At 36.6% G+C, this 21664-nt stretch overlaps 1 protein-coding gene across 3 annotated transcripts in view; it reads right to left on the bottom strand.

The window, feature by feature from the left end:
- Positions 1–5191: 5191 nt before the first annotated feature.
- LOC117410726 (ribosomal protein S6 kinase alpha-2-like) overlaps positions 5192–21664 on the bottom strand; it is a 59334-nt gene continuing 42861 nt past the window's right edge. For all 3 annotated transcript variants that reach the window (XM_059025049.1, XM_059025050.1, XM_034017490.3), the window contains exons 10-21: positions 21364–21452; positions 19659–19723; positions 18103–18205; positions 14767–14897; positions 13876–14001; positions 13065–13154; positions 12139–12297; positions 11522–11683; positions 9863–9939; positions 9265–9382; positions 8304–8441; positions 5192–7805 (exon numbers count right to left, since the gene is read on the bottom strand). In XM_059025049.1, the coding sequence (XP_058881032.1) occupies positions 7680–7805; positions 8304–8441; positions 9265–9382; positions 9863–9939; positions 11522–11683; positions 12139–12297; positions 13065–13154; positions 13876–14001; positions 14767–14897; positions 18103–18205; positions 19659–19723; positions 21364–21452 (1384 nt within the window). In that variant the 3' untranslated portion in view covers positions 5192–7679. The remainder of the gene's footprint in view (positions 7806–8303; positions 8442–9264; positions 9383–9862; positions 9940–11521; positions 11684–12138; positions 12298–13064; positions 13155–13875; positions 14002–14766; positions 14898–18102; positions 18206–19658; positions 19724–21363; positions 21453–21664) is intronic.

Genomic DNA, 21664 nt, shown 5'->3' with positions numbered 1-21664 from the left:
TGCTGTTGTTGAAGATTGGCAGAGTTCATTATTTCCAGGTTACCAATTTAGAAAGGAAAAGAAAGAAAAACATTTTTAGGTTATTACAATGAAAATGCAAACCCCTGCACACACAGATAAAGGCAGGCCTAAATGACCAGCCAAGCACCCTTGTAATAAAGTGCAGAAAAAGGCTTTTTCTTTTTTTCAGTTCAGTCAAAAGTGTTACATGCGTTTAGTCTAATCATGACTGAAGAGCAAGTTTTGATGTTTGACAACTCATAATGATGTCACCACATTTTCATGGATTATGAATGTGCTGCTCTGACATGTACACATGTACCTAAAAAATGGAACCAGGTTACATTAAATAAATACAAGTCAGCACCACAAAACCAAAACATGCCACTGTACTCAACCAGGGAAATGCAATAACTGTGAGTTGAATATTTAACTTCAGTTGCACTACATAATGCACATAGACACTATGTGGTTCAGTTATCAAACTCTATTACATTACATGCCACATTCCAGATGAAGACATTTCTGAGTCAACATAAACTCCTAGATCATCTTCATAGATTCCTTCTTCAATTTCAGTATCTCCCATATGGTATTTACAATGCACATGTTTATTGCCTGCATGCAGTACCTTTTCTATATTAAACATCATTTGCCATGTGTCTGCCCAGTTCTGAATGCTGTCTAGATCATTTTGAAAGACCTTTGCTGCTGCAATGGTGTTTGCCCTCCTATTATTTTTGTATCATCTGAAAATGTAACAAATTTGCTTACTATATATTGATTACTTGATTTTTTATGCGCTTTAAAATCGAGACTATCTTAAAGGAGGACGACCCAGTCACAAATGTGCCGCTCTGGCTTTGGTCATACTGGACACAAACCTTGCAGCACATCTTATTTTCTGAAGGCGTAGACTTACTACAGCCAGTCAAATTGTGAAAGCCAGGTTAATTGAAAAGTGTGCGGCCTCTTTTCTGTCATATTCCTTGTGTTGTTTGCAAATCATCGTCTTTTTTGTCTTTTGTGGTGGGGGGGTCGCAACCCAGTATAGATTAAATGAAACGCTGACGCATTTGCATATCTCAAAATAATGCAAAATTTGTCATGACAAGGGAAGATGAAGGGAAGTTTCAGTTCCAAGGTTTCAAATCACACAGACTAATTTGATTTGAAGTTTTAACGAATCAGAGTAGTATCAGTACTCATTTGGTTTATTAAATGCTTAAACAGGGATTGAGTAGTTACAGACTATTGCAAATCACAGCTGACAGGCAGTCTGGGCATGTCCAGTGCCTTTACAGGTTTAACAGCGTTAATGCTTCAATACATGTGTTAAAGTACAAGCTAGTGCTATGTTAAACTTAATTTATTTAGCCACCTTATGTTGGAAAAAAAATAATGTCAAATATATATGTTGCATCACTGCATGGTTTCGAGGTCTGTTTTGTGCTATGTGTGTGTGTGTGTGTGTGTGTGTGTGTATCTTACTATACATCTTTGGGTTCAATAAATGCAGGGGGAAAAGTGTGGAATAGCCTCCCCAAACGAAAGACTCACATGCCGCCTATGAAGGGTAACTCACAAACACGTCCAGGAACCGTCCAGTGTGGTTGCATATGCCTTGGAGCTGAATATACTAATATAGCATCCAGTTGAAAAAGCACTGCGCAGTGGCCTGGCCTACAGCTTTAATACGGACGTGACACCCACAGCCTTCTGGAATGCCTGGTAATTGGCGAGCCGTCCAAATCCCTCTCCCACAGCGCTGAGCTCCTCTTGTTTTGGAAGCTTGATAATTTGAGAAAGGATTTCCATCAGCTCCTCCGCGATGTTGTGCACAGCCCTGTGCACTGTGGTCCGAGGAACAGAAAAGGCTACTGCCACGACCCTGTAGGATGTTCCATAGGCCAAACAGAACACAAAAATCAAGACCTCCCGCTGATAGCCCCAGCCGTGACGCCTCTCCCCACTGAGAATGCCAAACAAGGCATTGAAAGACTCCCTTCTGAGACGGAAGTAAGGCTGGGTGTCTCAAAAAAGAGGTGCAGAACCGGCACTTTGTGGTTAAGCCTTGTGTAGCACTGAGTTTTAATTTTAAATACATTTTTTTATATTTATATTTACTTTTAATTATTTGATTTTTACATATCTCAGTTGTATTGGTTAGTATTATGTTGGGCCTTCTTGGCCCCTTTAAGAAAAGGAATAATAATTGGAATTACATTTTGAACACTTTATAAGTGGGTTAATTCCGCCTGGTTTTACTGTTGTCACTTTATTATGTATTTCTTCTGACTGATACTATCTGTCTATAAAAAAAAAAAAGTCTTGACTGCTCATGAATATGCATCATGACAGAGGCAATTTCTGACAGCACTTAGGCGATAAAGAGCTGTTGTCAGGCCAGGTGAAAACATTGATATTAGAAATAATAACACGTATGTTTTAAGGAGGAGTGTCTCTAAATAAATCTTGGTGAATCATGTTTAAAAATGCAATCATTTTAAAAAGAGAAGGCTTGGAATGGAAATTAAGCAGATTTTACATTATATAGTGTAAAAGGTTCAACCTCACTCGAGTTCGTTGCCCCTTTAAGAATCGACCCGACACACAGAAATGGATTTTTCTCAGCACGTTTGCGCAATTTTTTAATAAACCAGGAACAAACAAAATACACCAAATCAACATAACACCTAGCTCTTCTTGAGCACTAACTCGACTTACAGGAAACACCCTGACTAACGCGGGACAGCTAAGCTGTTACCCGTCTTCACAAACACACTGGTTTAAACAGCACTTACTTTCTCTTCTCTTGGCTACTCGGAGACAGCGCACCTACTGCCTCCTTCCACTCAGCAGCCCCGAGCAGACTGCTTGTTCTCCTTTTAAACTCCCGCACCTGGGCTTAATTTCTAATAACGCCCAGGTGCGGAAGACAATTAATAATCAAACAATTAAACAAATCAAAACGGTGCATTCTCACAAGTTTTTTCTTTGCAGGGAGGTTTTAACCCCCTCCCTGCCGACTCTCACAACCCGCTATCTTACATATCCCCCCCCTTGTCTTTCCAAGACACCGGCCATGAGACGGCCACCTCCTCCCCTAAAACACAACCACCCACCCTCCACGTCCACGTCCTGGGTCAGCCAGGTAGGGACAGCAGCCTGTGGCCCAGGCGAATGACTCAGTTCACAAGAGCATCTCTCAAAGAGTGGAGTGATGAACACGTTCTACTACTGTTTCAGCCAGTCTACTTCCGAATGTAGTTATTGCTTAAATAAAGATTGATTTTTAGTATGCAAACATTGAAGAACACTTTTTTTGTTATCCTTTACTTCAGTTTAGGTTTGAATACAAGAAAAGGATGGAATTGCAGGTATCTTTCAAGATTCTTGAAAAATATCAAGTTTACTGCACTGTGTTTACTTTTCCTTCTACACAGCTGAAGAAGGTCTTTTGTCCAAAAGGTCCTGAAATTAATTATTTTTGTGTACATCCCCTTTTTTGTACACTGCAGTTATACCTCCTTTCAAACCTATATATATATATAAAACTTTGCCATTTTGCCATTTTTTTTATTTTTATTGAGTGCACTAATTAAAAGCAGTAAATCAGGAATCCTATCTGGCCTTTTGAGTCTTGCTTCACTTCCAACACAGAGGTTCATTACAATATGTTTCTGACCAAATCTACTGTAGACAACCTAATATTACATGAAAAAAAATAATAATATTGGAGAAATCGGGGGGGAAAATAATTATCCCTATAACGATGGCATATCCTCAAAAAAGGCTAATTTATATTGATTTATGCAAAAACAAAAATCTTTGAATTACATAATCGCTGCGGAAAGGTCTTGAGCATGTGTTTTTGTCACATTTGTAAACAAAAGGCTCCTGAGCTTGCAGAAATGCTAGCTTGTTGAGAAACAGTTGTGCTCCTTTTTACTTAAAACTGAATTTCCATTACAACTAGATGAGAGCACTGTAAGTGACAGCAATGCCCTTCTATTGGCCTGTGTCCGTTTCAACCAGGTGGACATTTTTGGAAACACACCAAGGGGGAGTCCATTTTCAAAACGCTGAAAGAATACTTTTCAGAGAAAAATATTCCTCTCGCAAATATTCCTCTGCGCCACAGATGGTGCCCCTTCGATGGTTGGTTGATATCATTGATTCACTGCATTCTTGAAGGCAGCAGCACCACAGGTACTTACTGTTCACTGTATCTGAGTCCTCAACTTCACCAGTCCTTACACTTGGCAGTAAAGGCCATTAATGAAATAAAAGCACACGCTTTGAATGATCGGCTGTTCCGACAACTTTGCCATGAGAACAATGAAGAATTTGAGCATTTGCTGCTTCATGCAGAAGTACGCTGACTATCGAAGGGGTATTGTCTTGCATGTTTTTGTGAACTGTATGACACTGTTGTAGAGTTTCACGACAAAGTTAATCCATCTTTGAAAACGGATGTGCAGTCGTGAGTCACAGACCTTTTCTATCTTGCTGATATTTTTGAGAAGCTCAACACAGTGGCATCACACTCATCTAAACATGGAGTGTAATTCTGAGATTTATTGACAAATTGGAGCTCTACAAGCAAAATATTGGCCGCCGACAACTTTTGCAGTTTCCTTACTTGGTCAAGGTAAGTCAAACTATTACTTGCTGAGCTGCCCCACGCCTCTGCAAGCATTACCCCTGCTGGAATGCCCTGTGCCGCTACCAGCATTGCTGCTGCCAGAGTGCCCCGCACCACTGCTAGCATTTGCCACTGCCGAAAGAGGAGGCAAGATGACCACCATCACTGCAGCCCGCTGACCACCACCCCTATGTCCTGACCCAGTGCTGATGGGTCAGAGCCCTCGATCCCAGCTCCCAGACACCCAGCATTTGTGTCCTGGACCTGTGGTCACTGGGCCTAGCTCCTGGGTTCCTGCATCACCAAGCACAGTTGGTCGTCTGGTCTCCTGCTTTGCTTCCCATTGGTGGCCCAGACATTGCTCTGAAATGGTAGCTGGATCAGTCTAGAGAAGATGTGATGCATTTTATTGGACTAACTAAACAATAATTAATCACAAGCTTTGAAGACCTCAAATGTCTCTTCAGGTGACAGTAGAAAAGAGAGATTGATGCTTATAGTTATATTGATGTTATATTTTATTAATTTGTATAGTTATATTGGTGTTTTATAGTTAGAAACTGAAAGCTTTATAGTGGGAACTTCTAGTGACCCAACTATGTACTGTATATTTGATAAATGATAAAAACACGAGAACAAATAAACTGTTTTTTATTTATTTATAAAGATTTGGCATGCCAAGTCTATGCAAAGCAAATATGAGTATCTACACTGTTTTTGTTTGTTAAATAAAAAACGTACATTGCCAGAACCTCAGCATGCAGGTAAACATTTTGCAAGCTGAAAGTTTTTGGTACTTTTAAAGCCAAGCCACACCAAGCTTTCTAGCTGAAGTCTATGGAAAATGCAACAAAGATTATTTTGCTGACCAGTGCTTTGAAATATACAAAGTACCAAGGTATCACAGTGCTACAAAAATATTGCACTTCATAAAAACAATGTATTTTACAAAAATCAATGTTTGTCCAATTAATTACATACATGAGTTTTCTTTTAACCCTCGCATTGTACAAAGTCCATTTCAAAACTGATTAAACACAGTGTAATATAATAGTAATAATATCTTAAAGGTGTTGACAAATCGGGAAAAAAAAAACACATACATCAACAAGGGCATCTGTATAACATAAATAAAGCACACAAAAATGACTGCAGAGGCATCACTGACATAGTGTTTTTCTTATCAGTAAAATATCCTAATATTTTTTTTATACTAGGTTAGAACTCTAAGTAACAATGAAATGTGTTATTGTGCAACTAAATAATCCCTTGTGAACTCCATTATCACAGGAGGAAGTATTCAATTATTCATGAAACAGTACTTTTACTAGATACCTCAAAGCCACACTACAAAGCCCTGCCGGTAATGTTTTTTTTTTGTTGTTGTTGTTTCACACAATCATATTTCATGCAATTTCTGCTCACAATTATTCATAATGAAACATGATACAGATACTACAGATGGAAATCATTCTGTTCCATTGTATTTGCTTTCTGTAAACAGCAGCGGACCCATTGACAGTGAGACGTGTGTCACTGCACTGAGGTGGGGAATGAGGATCATTTAATGATACGTTTAGTTAAAGAGCAGACAAGTGCTGAGAATTCAGAAATGTTTTTGACAGACAAATAGGCTGGACATACAGCTTTCTCTGCTAAAGTAAGCTATTGTGTCTGGTATGATGTGTGTGTGTGTGTGTGTGTGTTTAAGAATGCACTGATTGACTTTACAATATAAGTGTTTTCTTAGGCTCCGACTGACTATTGATTTTATAGGTAAGATGGCGGTAGATGTGGGCTGTAATGAAACAGTGTGCACTGTACAAAAGAAAACATTCAAAATTGATTGGCTATTAGTGATGTAGTCTTTCATCCAATAAAAAAAGTGATGAGTTAAAATAACCAACACATTTGGAAAGAAACTGTTTTGATTTGACACAAAATCCTACAGTACATACTGTATGTTGTAGAGATCTGAAAACAACACAATGAGTTCCAGCCTTTGAAGACTTTAATCCAGATAAGTAAACATATTTGTTACCATCCATTATGGTGCTTCAGTGTTTTTAGTTACAGTTACTAATTATGTAAACATAAGGAAAAAGCAATTAATGCAGATGCCCAAGGATTGTTATCCCGAAATATTCATTTCACACCTCTTGTACTGCACCATTTTACTCTTGACTCCCATATTGATGTTCAGTAAAGATAACAGATTATTTGTAAGTATTATTTGTACTTAATCCTTAATTGGTAGAAACATAATGTTTACCTAAGTGTGTAAAGATACATTATTAATTAATTTATGTGACATGCAATAGCACTGCAACAGTTGATTGGTTTGGGGGAACCTTAAAAATGTGTATTCTGGGCCCTATTTGGAAAGAGAAATGAAAAAAAATGTAATAGTATAAAACTAACAATAAACAACACAGCTCAGGAATGTACTGCAGACTTTCCATTAAGATTTGATGGGAGCTCCTATTCATATCATTATAGGGTTTTTTATTAATTTTAAAGTTATTTGTTCTAAGTTTAGGCCACTTTGTTCAAGGGATTTGATTCATGTATAAACAAAACAGGACCTTTTTTTGAAACGTCTTGCTCTCAGTTGACAATGGGCTTTATAGCTTATGAGGAGTGTTAAGCTAGGTGAGTGTGCATGAGGCATTTGCCCTTCTTCTAGCAGAGCTTATTTTGATCTCTAGTTGTATTATAACCAGCTACAGTATATTACTGAACAAGCTGACGACACTGCTGCTTTGACAAAGTTACACTGAGATTAATGCATCCAGTTTTGTCAAGTTGTACTTTCAGTGATTGCCATTAGTCCTTTTTTTGATAAGTCATTTTCTTCTTGTTTCCTCGTAAAACAATTTTGAAAGTTGGCACGATGCATACATTACTAGCCAGGCATCCACAAGTGAAACAAGGGACACCCAGATCTGGCTTCTATGATGTTGGGTACTAGAGATATTTTTAAGAATAAGATTCAGAGTTAGTGCACTTCTATGTCTGTCACAAGGATCTGCTATAATCGGGTGGATGTGAGTCTCTTCATTCCTCTCCGTTGAGCCAGACTGGAAGAGAGAACTGGTTCCAATTTGGGGGCCTGGGGTGAACGGCTCAAAGCAAAGTATGTGGCTGCCATTGCTCCCTGAGGTTTAGAAGAGAAATAAAAAAAAAAAAAACATTACAGTATTACAGTGCCTCAGACAGCTTAATAAACAATTGAGCAGTAGCTGAGGTCAGTAATTAATGCCATGAATAACCATGAAGCGTGACACTATTCCAATTGTACACTGTCTGGCACGGTTTTTAGGATCTGTCTACCTGACTGGATTTGGCATTGCCCTGGGGTGGGTAAAGTTCTCCTGGTATTCCCTTGGTTCCCTTGATTACTGTAGAAGGCTGAACTAATGCATAGCGGAACCAAATGGTGGTCCAACCCGATATTACAGTACAGGGGCCATGTAGCTTACTGATAATTCTAAACTGAATTTAGGAGGAACCGTTAATTGGGAAAAAAAAAAAAAAAATCAATAAATGCAATACTGCAACTAAGTATAGGTCATACACAATTAAATATTATGTGCAGGGCAGACATAAATACACCAGTAGAACTGAAACACCATTAGTTAACAACTTACTGTACCTTGACTAACTGCACATCTTGTCTGATGAGCTGACTCTGTGGTAGATACTCTCTGCTCACTATCCAAGGGTGACGAAGTACTTGTGGTGCACTTAGCCGCTGATGGGGATCTACATGTAGCATTTTGGACACGATATCCTGCAATAAAACAAACGCCATTGTGTTATTTTTACAGCATTATTATATGTATATAAGCTATAAATGCCTGCAAGGCAGTTTCAGTCATGATATGCAAATATTTAACTGACTTTTACAGAGAGCTTATAGTAGACATTTGCTTGGCTTCCCTATCCAGGTCTCGAAAGTGAAGACCCATTCTAGAAAAAAAAATGAATCATTGCAAATTTCCCCACCCCAACATCCTGGAAGAATTAGAGCCAGTAATTATTGGGTTCCTCCATATTCCATATTCCTCCATAATAATTCAGCAACATTCACTCAGGCAGTCGTGCGGGCAGGTTAAATGAGGACAGTAGCTACCTGGGATTGCACAAGACATGAAGCTGGTAATTGCGATATAAAAATACAATACCACATCAGCACTTTAGAATATCAGCTATCCAACTCTTTCTTAACCACACAGGGTTTGCATGTTAAGGCTGTGCATCAAATTGGTAAATCAAACATTATGTAAACTAAATATATATAAAAGTAACTGGGACTCAGACTGATTTTCTTCTGTTTAAGATGGCTAGCTGTACAAATGGAAAGTAGCTGTCTTTGATGTGGGGATGGAATACAGTTGTTTTCGATGCTGAAAGTAATGGTAATGCAAAAAAATGATATGATGACACGAATTGGTTAACATAATCATTTATTAATAATATGGTGTTCTGGAGCAATCACGGCAACAAGATTTACACTAAATATATGGGAAAGCTGGTCACCAGTCAGGTGACTATGATTAAATCCCCATTGGCATGTAATCATCATTTGTTTTTAAAAAAGAATTAAGAACAACCTTTGCTGCATCAGAGATAGTGTCCCAGTTTCCTCCAGAAAGAGCAAATATTCCACTTCCGATACGTGACAAAATTTCTTCAGGAGTGTCTTCAGGTCCATTGGCAAATGGTGTGAACCTGGTGGCCAAAACAGACTTAAGATAAAGTGAAGTAACAAATTGAATTACTTGTTTTGCAGTATTATATATGTAACTGTTGAAGGTTTAGTCCTGACATTTTAACAATATGTTTTCTTTGGAGGCAAAGTTTTTAACATCATCAGGCCATGACTAATCATCACTAGTATTCTTGGCCTATGATGGTGTACTGTGTTTTAACCCAGTCAAAGTTTGAATCTGCTGCCTTGGATTCAAACTATGATCACTTTCACTGACTGAAAGCAGTTTGTACTGTCAATAACCAATCAGCTGCTTCTCCTATTTACTAACATGCTTCGATCCGGAGGTGAAATGATCCAAGTCTGTTGTTAGCTACAGTTACTTTAATTTGTATTTTAAACCTCACAGATATCAGCCAATCTGGTTAACTAAATCCCAGTGTTTTAATAGGAAGCATCCTATATCAAATTGTATTATATATATATTAGAACATGCTTACCCTGCCAGCATGGTGTACAGCAAAATACCAAGACTCCAAATGTCACAGGCTGCATCATATCCTTGTCTCTTCAGGACCTAAAACAGATCAAAAGTGACCAATTGCATTATTTTTTACACATTATTTTTACACATTATTTTTACATACAATTACCCATTTATACAGTTGTTGTTTTTTTTTTTTTTACTGGAACAATCTAGGTACCTTGCCCAAGGGTACAGCAGCAGTGTCCCCACCTGGGATTGAACCCACGACCTTCTGGTCAAGAGTCCAGAGCCCTAACCACTACTTCACACTGCTGCCCTTTTTAGTTCTATTTTACTTTAACTTCATTGAGTCTCATTCAAACAAGGTATGCTTACAGTTTATTGAATGTCTGATTCAGATTTTGGCCTACATTTACAATTCTCCCAATTTCCCTGTGTGAGTAATGCTAAATATAAAGTGTTTTAAATACAATCTGTACTCTAGTAGGTACAAATAAAAAGGGGTCTAGTTTAATGATAAACAACAGTGGCAGATCTAAATTAGCTCTATTAATCCAGCTAGGTTTTTGTCCCCAGGTTACACAATAACAAACAATAAATGAGTTCAGCGAGAATAACAGGTTTATCAATTTTTGGGGCGATGGTATTAAAGAGTAAGTAGCGAGGTTCTGAAAAATATAGTGTTACACGTCCCCACGTGTTGCTATAACTGTTTAAATAATGTACCTGTCATTTTTCTTTTCATTGTTAACATCCTGACAACTTTGTACACTTATAACTTTAAAGTCTGTTTCAAAGTTATTTTCAAAATGGCTGCTCTAGTACACTGGGGTTTGAGAGAGGTGTGTCAAACAGGTAACACAGCAGTAATGATACATGATGTGGTACAGAACAGGGGTTTTTCTTGTAATTGCTCTTCCTGCCATGATTTAGAGGACAAACCCTTGAGCTCAAACTCCAGTGTACTAGAGCGGCCATTTTGAAAATAGTTAAACCATTTTTGTTTCTTGACACCAGTATCCCCATGCTTCTTTTTTTTTGCAATGATTTCTGGTTGTTTAAAACCCCTTAGAAACAATTGCTACAGGTAACATTGAAATGACCTTAAAACTTTTTTTTTTTGGGTGTCGGGGGTAATTGGTGCTGGCCCTGCCCAGTCCAGTTCTGAGACTGAAAATGTTTTTACTTTACAAGAGCAGGGGAATGTATTATCGTTTTAATGTTAAGACTGCATCCACAAAGCAGTGCAATGCATTGGAGTATGGGGACACCTGCATGCAATGATGTTAAACTATCAGACCTATACATATTCCCTTTAAGATGTGCTGTATCTGAGTTCTATATATGAAACATGTGACTTTAGCTGCAGTAATCCAGTAACAGGAAATATATATATAGATGGCCTTTGTACTGCAATATAATTATTCCTGTTTGGCTTGAATAACTGGATGGCGCTTTGCAATGTATTGGAAAATAGTAACCCTGCTGTTATCTTCTTTTGACACAAGAGGGCACTTGTGTCCTCTATTAAACACTATCTTTCTTTACACAATAAGGGTCTCATTTGTCAATATAATACAGACTAGTTTTTCATAAAACTAGTGAATTGCTATGTCAGACACAAATCTAGTATGATAGTCATGGTTGTTTGGTTTATATAATGATTTCTCACCTCTGGGGCCACAAAGTTTGCTGTATAACAAGGCGTCATTAGTAGCCCATTTTCAGCTCGTAACTGTTTGGCAAATCCAAAGTCACATATTCTTATAGATTCTGGATCTCCAGTCTCGTCCACGTACAGTATGTTGCTGGGCTTCAAGTCTCGATGAACAACCTTAATAATAAATTACAATTAAATAAATAATCAAAATAGTATTTTTTCTACCTTTAATTTTTATAGAGCTACATTTTTATGATACTGATTTACCATTATAGTTTGTGGCCTTCATTTTAATTACTCAATCTTACCACTGCAATGACTGTATACTAATTATAGGAAAAAAAAAACAAAACTATTGATCGTGCAAGTTTTTTTTTTTTTTTTTTGCTTAGTTATGTAAAAATAAATAATTGAATGCCTACAAAAACTCCCTTGTACGATGTCACAAAAACAACAATTTGAATGGAGATTGCAATAGATTCATAATACAGTACCTATAGTATGGATAATATAAGTAGTTTCAACCATGTAACACCATTAAATTCAACCAAAACAGCAGTATATTTGTGATAGTTTTAAAAGTACCTGTATGTACAATTAGATTACTTTTATTAAAGCTGTACATGTACCCCTTGTGAGTGAAGATATTCCACAGTTTTTGTGATGGTGCAGAGCAATGCACTGGCTTCTCTTTCAGAGAAACATTTAAGTCTTAGGATCCTGTCCAACAGTTCTCCTCCTCTCATTAGCTCCATTACCAAGTACACATACTTCCCATCATCATAAACCTAGAGAACCATGCAAACAGTCAGGAACATGGTATATATATATGGTACTATGTTATTATAGATATAAAGAGAAATGCCTTCTACTTCACCTGAAGAGACCTCTGAGGTCTTGACAGCATTGTGATTAATTATTGTTTAGTTATTCCAATAAAAGTTATCACCTCTTCTTGTCTATAAAACTTACAGAAACACTGTTTGTGATAATCATTTTATAACTCCAAGCTTCACTAACAATGCAACTAATAATTAAACTGACCTTGACATAGTTACATAGTTCATAAGGCAGCTGGATCTGGATTTGGCTACTTATTAGAGATGTTCTGGGGTATATAATATATGAACAAAGACTGGTGGGTGGTTACAACAGGGTAGGGATAATCTAAAAAGGTAGTGTAGGGTATCCCTTTGTGGCATCCTTACTGAGTACTTGCTTTTTAGAAGGATGCATTCCAAACTGCTTATTTAATGTATGAAATGTCTATAATCTAATCTTCATGTCACTGAATTCCCTTGCTGGAAAACAAATCCTAGCATCTTAAAGAGAAATACCATGTAAACGTTTAGGATGCAAGTAGGGCAGCTGTTCTTTGATATGGATTGTAAGGGTATTGTAGGGACAGTTCAGTTGTTTGTTATGCTTGACTGCCTTGACCCTGGTAGGCCCTACTATATGGTCCCTCTGACTTCTGCTATTTGCATCTAGCATCAGGTTTCTCAGCTAAAAACTAAATGGTGTTACAAGTAAGAGATGACAGTTAATTACATACATCCTTCAAAGTAATGATGTTTGGGTGCTGTCCATATCGTAAGAGGATCTCGATCTCTTCTGATGGGTCTCTCTTACTCCTATCGATTATCTGAAACAAAGTCATCATCATTAAGGGTTTTGTTTTTAAACTGTCAGTTCACAAATCTGGTATGCAGTACACTGGGGGATAAAAAATAAATAAAATTAAGGAAACACCTGTTAACCTTCCAACCTAGCAAAGAAGTTAACAACCACTGGCATTCTTTTCTATACATCTCCATTAATGTACCCATCCATACTTCCATTTATGGAATCTGGCAATGACCAACACCAGCTTTGGTAGCACCTTGAGCATCCACCCATGTCAACTAAAGATTTGCAAAAAAAGAAGTAATCTGTAGTACTATATCGATTTGTATATATTGTTTCTTTATTTAGTAGTGGTACAAGTAGTATGCTATAGTTAAGATAAGGCATGACAAAGGGCTATATACTTACTGACATAAAGCAGAGGTTCTCAAAATCTCATTCAAATAATACAATTGTAAAATCACAAATCCCAGCAGTGAAAGACCACTTTTCATACATTAGATATGTTTTATGTTTTAATTTGATAATTCGGTAAAGTTCTGATAAATTCCCAGAAATGTTATGTAAAAACCAATCAGTCAATAAAAGACCTTGAACATGTGACAGGTTGATATAACATGTGGTTCTTTCGGAACTGCACTGGTGACACCTACATGTACACATCTCTGGAAGTGAAGGGCAGGATTTGATTTTGTAAAACCATTAATAATGATATGAGATCAAGTGAAAACTGCACTGACCTTGACAGCATACTCCACTCCAGTAGATCTGTGAACACATCGTTTACACACTGAATAGGCTCCAATGCCAACATCTTCCTTGATTTCATAGCCATCTCTAAAATGAATATTGTTCCCGTGCAGTCCCTACAGTAAATGGGAAAATGAAATGTTTTGACTGAAGAGAGGTATAGGTGACTTGTAACAATCACGTTCATGCCCCCCCCTCCCCCCCCCCCCCCCGTTAGAAAACCAGTGACCAAATCAATTACTAAGCCAAACCAAGAAACAAAAAACGATTAAATTATGACATCAACATAGTAGTCTCTGCAGTACATACATATTCCAACTGTTCCTATCAAAATATATCACAACAACAACTTATCATGCTTTTAATTAAACTGGTTCATTTAGGGTTAATATAACTACAGATAAAAGATGCAGAACTGACATTTCTTAACTGAAACAAAACACCAACTCAGCTGAAAGACTGCCAAAAAAAGTAGAAGATAACTGCAATAATTTCTTCCACTGTTCCAGTTTGCAGTCTAATATTTTACAACAATACAAACTAGTAGGGGTTCCTCTGTACATTTTTATTACCTGAACACAGTGAAAACCAAAAATGTACCTTGACATACATGTTACAATGTGTTTACATTATATGGATGATTACTCCTTCAGACTGCATCAAGATAAGTGAATGCTAACCAACTGAGTGATCGCAATCTACCAATCTATTTAAATATCTAAAGGTGAAGGATATGCATTTAAAAAAAAAACAAAAAACAGAAAACTGTAGAAAAAGGATAGGTTAAAAAAAGTGGGAGATCAAAATGTACAAAACTATTTTTAACTGTCCCACCAACCACCCACGGTAGTTGTCAACAAGTAGCTGCAGCCCTAATGTACCTGTACAATGGGGGGGACTACACTCTGGTGGCTATCCCTCAGCGTTTGCTCTTGTCCAAGGTTTGTAGCAACAAAACTGAATCCTCTGAAAAGCTGGTGATCATTGACACCTGGTGGGGGGCCAGGGGAGTCTATGGAGAAAATGATTTAATAAAAATTGGCAGCAGTATATATATATATATATGCAAAAATGTAAAATGACTTAGAGAAGGTCAGTAATTTGTTACCTCTAATAACCTTTAAAACCATTTCAGGTTTTTTGAAGAGTGATTCAATGGCATTTTTTTTCTTTTGTTTAGTTTTTTACAATGGTACAGTAAAAGAAATATGTAAGAACAGCACTATACAAATATATTAAAAAACTTCGATTACTTCTCCCTTTGTAAACTGACATGACTTGCATCTAAGTATTTGTTATTATAATGTTGCAAATTCAACGATGTACTGTAATGAATCTCAATATTTACAGTAAAAGTGATTCACAGAAATGTACATTTGTTTTATAACAAGTACTATGAATACTTACATGTTTGTTACATAGGTTTTCAAAGTGACACTGAAGTATTATACATATACATTCATAATACAGTGTAATGTAACTTGATGAATGTGTTATGAATACTACCTAGTGTCCAAATGAAATAAAGTGTTACCCATTTATCACAGTCAAGCCCTGCACTCAGAGAAGAACATCAGTCTTTATTTTCTGTGCTGTATCAGGTAATGTTTAATGTTGTGCTTTTTCAAGTGTCCCACACTTTAGCACACTGCTGAATCTGTTCCATCTTTGAATATCTATAATTTAAATGATCCAATTACATTTCTTCTCATAAAGAGTATATACCAGTCTAAAAGGTTGATTCACACTTTTGTTTTAATATTAAAATGACAGAGCAGTTCTGCTCTGTGCCATGGGGGGGGGGCGATGTGCAAGTCTTTAACCTCGAGAGAGACCCCTCCAGACAAATACAAATTAAGAATTGAATATGCATGCATTAATAACTGACATAACATTTTCCTTGGGGTAATATACCAATACAATTGCTTATTGTTGTTCTAACAGTGAGCAGGTTTGGCAAAACCTATTCTGACCTGAAACACGTAAAATGGGCCAGTCGCAGCGTAAACATACCACAATTTGCATTTTTGTTGCGCCAATATGTGCTAAGAGAAACTATGTTTACGAAAAGAAGCACAATATAATAATTTTAATATTTGTTGCGTCCTCTTAGCGAGATCTCTAACATTGAGAGAGTTGTGCAATATTTTTTCGAATAAATAATGAAAGTCAGTTTAATCCCATCAGATTCTATAGTGGGCCCCCACCTTCACCCCCAAATAAAAAAATGTGTTTCTTTCAAAAAGCTTTTCATACCGGACATGTTTGCATGACATAAGGAGGTGTACAATAAAATCACACACACATACATTAAAAATGTATAAATCACTGCACTGAAATAACACTAATGTGTTTTGTGTAGGCTACACATTACATTATAAACAAAAATATAAATCTGTACAGTAGGCCTATACAGTACAATAGTAAAATCAAATGAATACTTTTACTTTTTTACTTTAGCCTGTAGGCTACCAGTAACACAAAATAAATCACACTGCTGCATTGTACACATTGGTGTACTATGTGAATAAAAAATTATTTATTTATTAAAATATATGTAAAATATGGTGCTGCACTAGCAAGTGATACTTCCAGGTGGACAGTCAATTCTCGTTAATACACATTTCAAGGGACAAGTAGAAGTATACAATTTACTATTAACATGGCCTGACAGGGCACACTGTTTACTGTTTTGGAGTTATGGCTTTTATTTTGTCCTAATGTAACAAAACCTGGCTCCAATGCACTAAAAATATTTAATGCATTTCTTGTGTGCGAGTTGGGGGAACCGGAGTCTGTGACTTTGTTATGTACTTAATGTGTATTTTTTTTGCATGATATAACCTTAACTCTAAACCTAACTCTAAGCTTAACCCTAACTCTAAGCCTAACTCTAGCCTAACCCCTTTTTGATACAATTGTGTACTTACATATATTGTGCAAAAGCATTAAGTACATTGTAACTATGTATAATAACATTGTAATTATGTGTTAGTACACATATATTTACTAAGTAGCTACATGTAATACACAATAATTAGAGATATGTAATGTGAAGTGGTATCGTATTTGACTTGCAAACAGCACTGCAGAATCGCATGCAGCAATATACAGTGCAATTCTGTCTTTAATCCAATACAGATTTATTCTTGAAAGATGCTTTTATTGTTGTGCCTTTAGAAAATTCAAAACTTGATACCTAATTTCTGCCATTGTCCTTGAAAGGCTCTTTCTAATCCATACTATCTCTGATCCCTTTTTCATTACATGGAATCAGCAGTAATCTAGGTTGAAAGCCTCGGAAATGAAAACTATGGGCAGAGAGGTACGTTCATTGATACAAGGGTAATAAAAAAAGCAGGTTATGATTGACACACTAAATAGAATTATGTTCTAGTACCTCTAGTACCCTTTTGTACCAAAAAGAAAGACCTAATTCTTGTGCCATATGATGCCATACGTACCCATACTTGTTTTGTTTTATTTTTCGATGCAGAAAGCCCTTACTTGCCTGATGCGTCTATTTACAAGTAGTAGCAGATATTATAGAACTCCTGAAGAAGCAGAATGTGTTGCATAACACACAGGTAGGTATACATGCATAGCATTGCACACCAGGTGACGTGGCAGGATCTTAAACACTGGGAACATTTAAAAAAATAATTTAGATTAATAAGCTAGATTCTGTGCATTTAAATGAGATCCCCACAGTGGGGAAAATGGTGTTCTAACAAGGGATGAGTCTTGATGGGACAAAAGGCCTTTTTGCATTCTCAAACTTATTTTCTATGTAAGCTATTTTGACTTTTTTTTTTTTTGCTGATTAAATTATGGCTTCTGTTGCTCTTTTGTCCTGTACAAATGTATGTAACCTTAAACTGAAAGAAACCAATTTTCTGCTTACTCAAGTGCTCTGTTTTGCAATCTGTAGTTGAATTGCTGACCCACACAGAAGTACAAAGCCAAGTCATGCCTTGTGATTGCCAGTTTGTCACTGGATTCCATTTGATCACATGGATTTAGTAATAATCATAGCCTAAAGCTTCTGAAATGAACCCTGAGAGTTGCACACAGAGGTTTTACAGAGTTGTATGTGTTTACCTCTTCAAGACTATAACTGTACATCTAAATCATTGTCAAATCATTGAGTCAAAAGGAAAAAAGGGGTTGTATCAAAGCTGCATCAATAGAAACTGATCTTCAAGCACAAAACTCACCAGTTGGTGTTCGTGATGTGAATTCTGGATCAAAGTGAAAGGTGTCTTCAGGTCTGCCAACAGCTGGTTTAAATGGGGGCTTGATTTCTATCCTATATAATTTCTTTGGGGGGGGGGGGGGAGGGTAAAAAAGGAGGGAAAAAACATTTTGATAATTTACTTTTAATTCAAATTTCTATCATAAATAATAATAATACTACTACTACTACTACTACTAATAATAATAATAATAATAATAATAATAATAATAATAATAATACTTATGTTCACTTTAGTTTTTGTTAACACTAACCCTAACCCTAACCTTGTTTAACGTGTCCACCTCTGTGCAGTTCTTTATCACCCCTGCCCTGCTCCCAAATGCTGGTGTAAGAAATTGATGTTCTTACTGTTAATTTATTTAAAAGGTCCAGATTCATTTTTTAAATCAAGATTTAACATTGATTTAAAAGGTCAAAATAAAATAATAAATATTTGTTTTGGCTAAATGCAAAACCCCTCAATGAGACACTATAAACCACAAGAGTGGTCTGTGTAAGGATTCACAGTAGCATTGTTATGCAAATATGTCATTAAACATATTTACTCCACAACTATATCTGTAATAGGAATGGTGTAGTTGTGTCTTCATCCCACTCAATTTGATAAGATTCCTACGGTGTACTTAATCCACGTGTCCTTTAGAAAATATTTACTGATCTACAGTCACACAAAGTCAAGCAACAGTCTGAATAAAGTGACATGTTATTTAAATTGTTTTTCATCAGAGATGAAGTAAGGCTGATTCAAATCATTTTTCAAATGCATCCAATCAACTGGACAGCTGCATTACACTTGAGTTGAAATCAATTTCCTTTTTCTAAAAATGGCTCCAAAATAAAGTCTTTGGGAAATCTGTCACGTAAAGTGGTTAATAAAAATGTATTGATTTAGAAAGGCTGTACATCTCACATCGTTTTTACACCATGTGAGGAATTTCCGACCATTATTAAGTGTTACTGGTAAATTAAAACTATGCTTAGTGTACAACAGTGTGAGTGAGGGTAAGACTGTAGGATCAGGGTATAAAGAAGTCACAGAGAACACAGCTAACAAGGAGCAACAAAGAAATCGAGCCCACATTCTATGCTTAAAAGATTGAACTCGATTCAGATCTCAACAGTAAACTGCTCACTTCTTACTGTTACAATAACATTTTAACAAGGTCTGACGGGGTGATTTTTGTGTGTGTGTGTGTGTGTGTGTGTGTGTGTGTGTGTATCAGGAGAGTATTTCCAGGTTCTCAATGTGTGTATATCTGTGGCATGTGTCTAGCCTAATTATATGTGAATATACCAATCAGGATTAAATGGTGTTAATAGACCCCTGACTGGCAAACACTGAAATGCCACAGGTATGACGTGTGCAAGGACTCCCTAAAATAATATGTCTGTTATAAATGCATATCTTTTATGTTTTAAAACAACAACAAAAAACGTAATACTTTTGTGGAGTATTTATTTTTTATTTTTTTAAAGTGGTAATCAGTAAGAATTACAGTCCAGTCCAATACTCACATTCCAGTCTATTGGTGCAAAGAAAGGGTGCCTCTTAATCTCTTCTACTCCATCAGGCCCAGCACCTAAAATATAAAAAAAAAGAAAAAAAAAAAGAAATGTACTCATCGAGTTGTGTATAATGTGAGGAATCATTTAAATAAAGATGTAATTAAGAATGTATCCCTCCATAAATGCTGCAGTGTCACTTAAGTTAACTTAAAAGTTTGTTTTGCACTCTACTTTATATAGTCCAGTTTGTTTACACAGTTTTAGCTACAGTAGGGAAGCTGCTCCCCTTCCTTGGGGCAAATGGGGGCGCTGAATTCTATTTTTGGAAGCATGACTCACCTATATACTTATTACATACAGATTTTGATTTACACTTTAGCTGCAGGAGATTACATCTGTAATTCTTGTTCAGCCTCATCTGTGCCTCAGCTATGGTATAATTAGTGCCTGTAGCTCTTTAGCGGCAACTGAGAAGTGGAACGGGCCTCTCAAGAGGAAGCTTATGTCTATTATTATTTAATGCTGCTACTGGAGCTCTTTATCCTTAAAGCGAATGTATTCCTTGCACACTGAGAACAGGCTCCACATTCTGCTTACATGTTTATACACACAGGACGCTATGCGACAAGCGAATGTGTCATACGACACACTGCACCACGACAAAAAACATAAAAAGTGTATTTTTAAAACGAGCCGTTCAGACTGCCTGCGATGTGACAGGCGACACTGAAGTGATGTGAATAAAGAAGGATCGGTGTATATTTTTTATATTTTGTTTCGTGGCAACTAAGGAACTGACCAATGAGGAACAGCTTCTCTTGTACGCCTTCAGTAAACAACGGCAGAAGAAAGGATAAGTCTTGCAATATCAAAGACATGGCAATGAGCATCTGGCAGTCCATTTCCAGGGAGCTGGATATAGCTGGTGTGTATGATTCGTTTACCTTTACTGAAATAAGTATTCTGAAAAGCTATTATGTCTATCACATCGCACGCGCCTGTCGCCACTGGTGTGAAAGGTAGTGTCGCAGTGAAAGTATCATTTTATCGCAGGACAAATCACATCGCTTCCGATGTGTGGTGACCTTAAGACTAAACAAAAAAATTATCACGATAAGATACATTGAACATAAGTGTTTTCCTGTTAATTTTAAAAAATGAACCAAAAAAAGTAATATAATTCAAGGCACTTAAAGCACAAGTTGTTGTTTTTTTTCCCCCATATTGTAGCATTAATTATGCATTTTCTACTTGTAAAAGAATATTAGAAAACATGTCCCTGTGTCATAATTTAACATCTGCTGTAATTTAGAAACCTTAGAATCACATTTAGGATCCCACTGACAACCTTCATCATAACACTAAAACTATAACTGTGGTTGGTGGACCACTTGATCATGTGCAATACTGGGAACAGTTCCCCTTCCTCTTGTATAATGGAATTAGCTTAAATAGGATGCTGTTCAAGGTAAGGAGACAGCTAGTCTCACAGGGACATTTGCAGTGTCCTCTTAATATGGTAGATGTTTTCTTGGCTAGGCTTCTATATGTGCTATATGTGTTATATACAGTATGTGTGTATATATATATATATATATATATATATATATATATATATATATATATATATAGCAGGAGGTCCTGAAAAATGTTGTTTACAGCTTGTAACAAAAACATATTTTACAGTACATTCCACACAAACATAGGTACATACCTAATCTGTTGGTAGGATTTCTCTTAAAAAGTGCACGCAGCAAACCTTGAACATCTCGGCTTAAAAACTGCGGCATGCCAAGTTTTGCTCTGAAAAGAAATAGTACTGTATGATTTAAATGGTCAGTTTCATAAAGCATTAGTGTGCAAGTAACTGAATTGAACGGCAATGAATTTACTGGCCTGTTAGTGATTTACGATTTGTAAAGAAGGCATATACTGTAACTGGATCCCAACATAAATAAATCCTGTACTGCTCCCAACTTCCCAACGTTTTGGTATGTTAACCCTATACAACTGAA

This window comes from Acipenser ruthenus, chromosome 6 (genome assembly GCF_902713425.1).
Source record: "Acipenser ruthenus chromosome 6, fAciRut3.2 maternal haplotype, whole genome shotgun sequence".
NCBI classification, from domain to species: domain Eukaryota; kingdom Metazoa; phylum Chordata; class Actinopteri; order Acipenseriformes; family Acipenseridae; genus Acipenser; species Acipenser ruthenus.
Note: the sequence above shows the minus strand (reverse complement) of the source record. Positions and strands in the feature narration are given on the sequence as shown.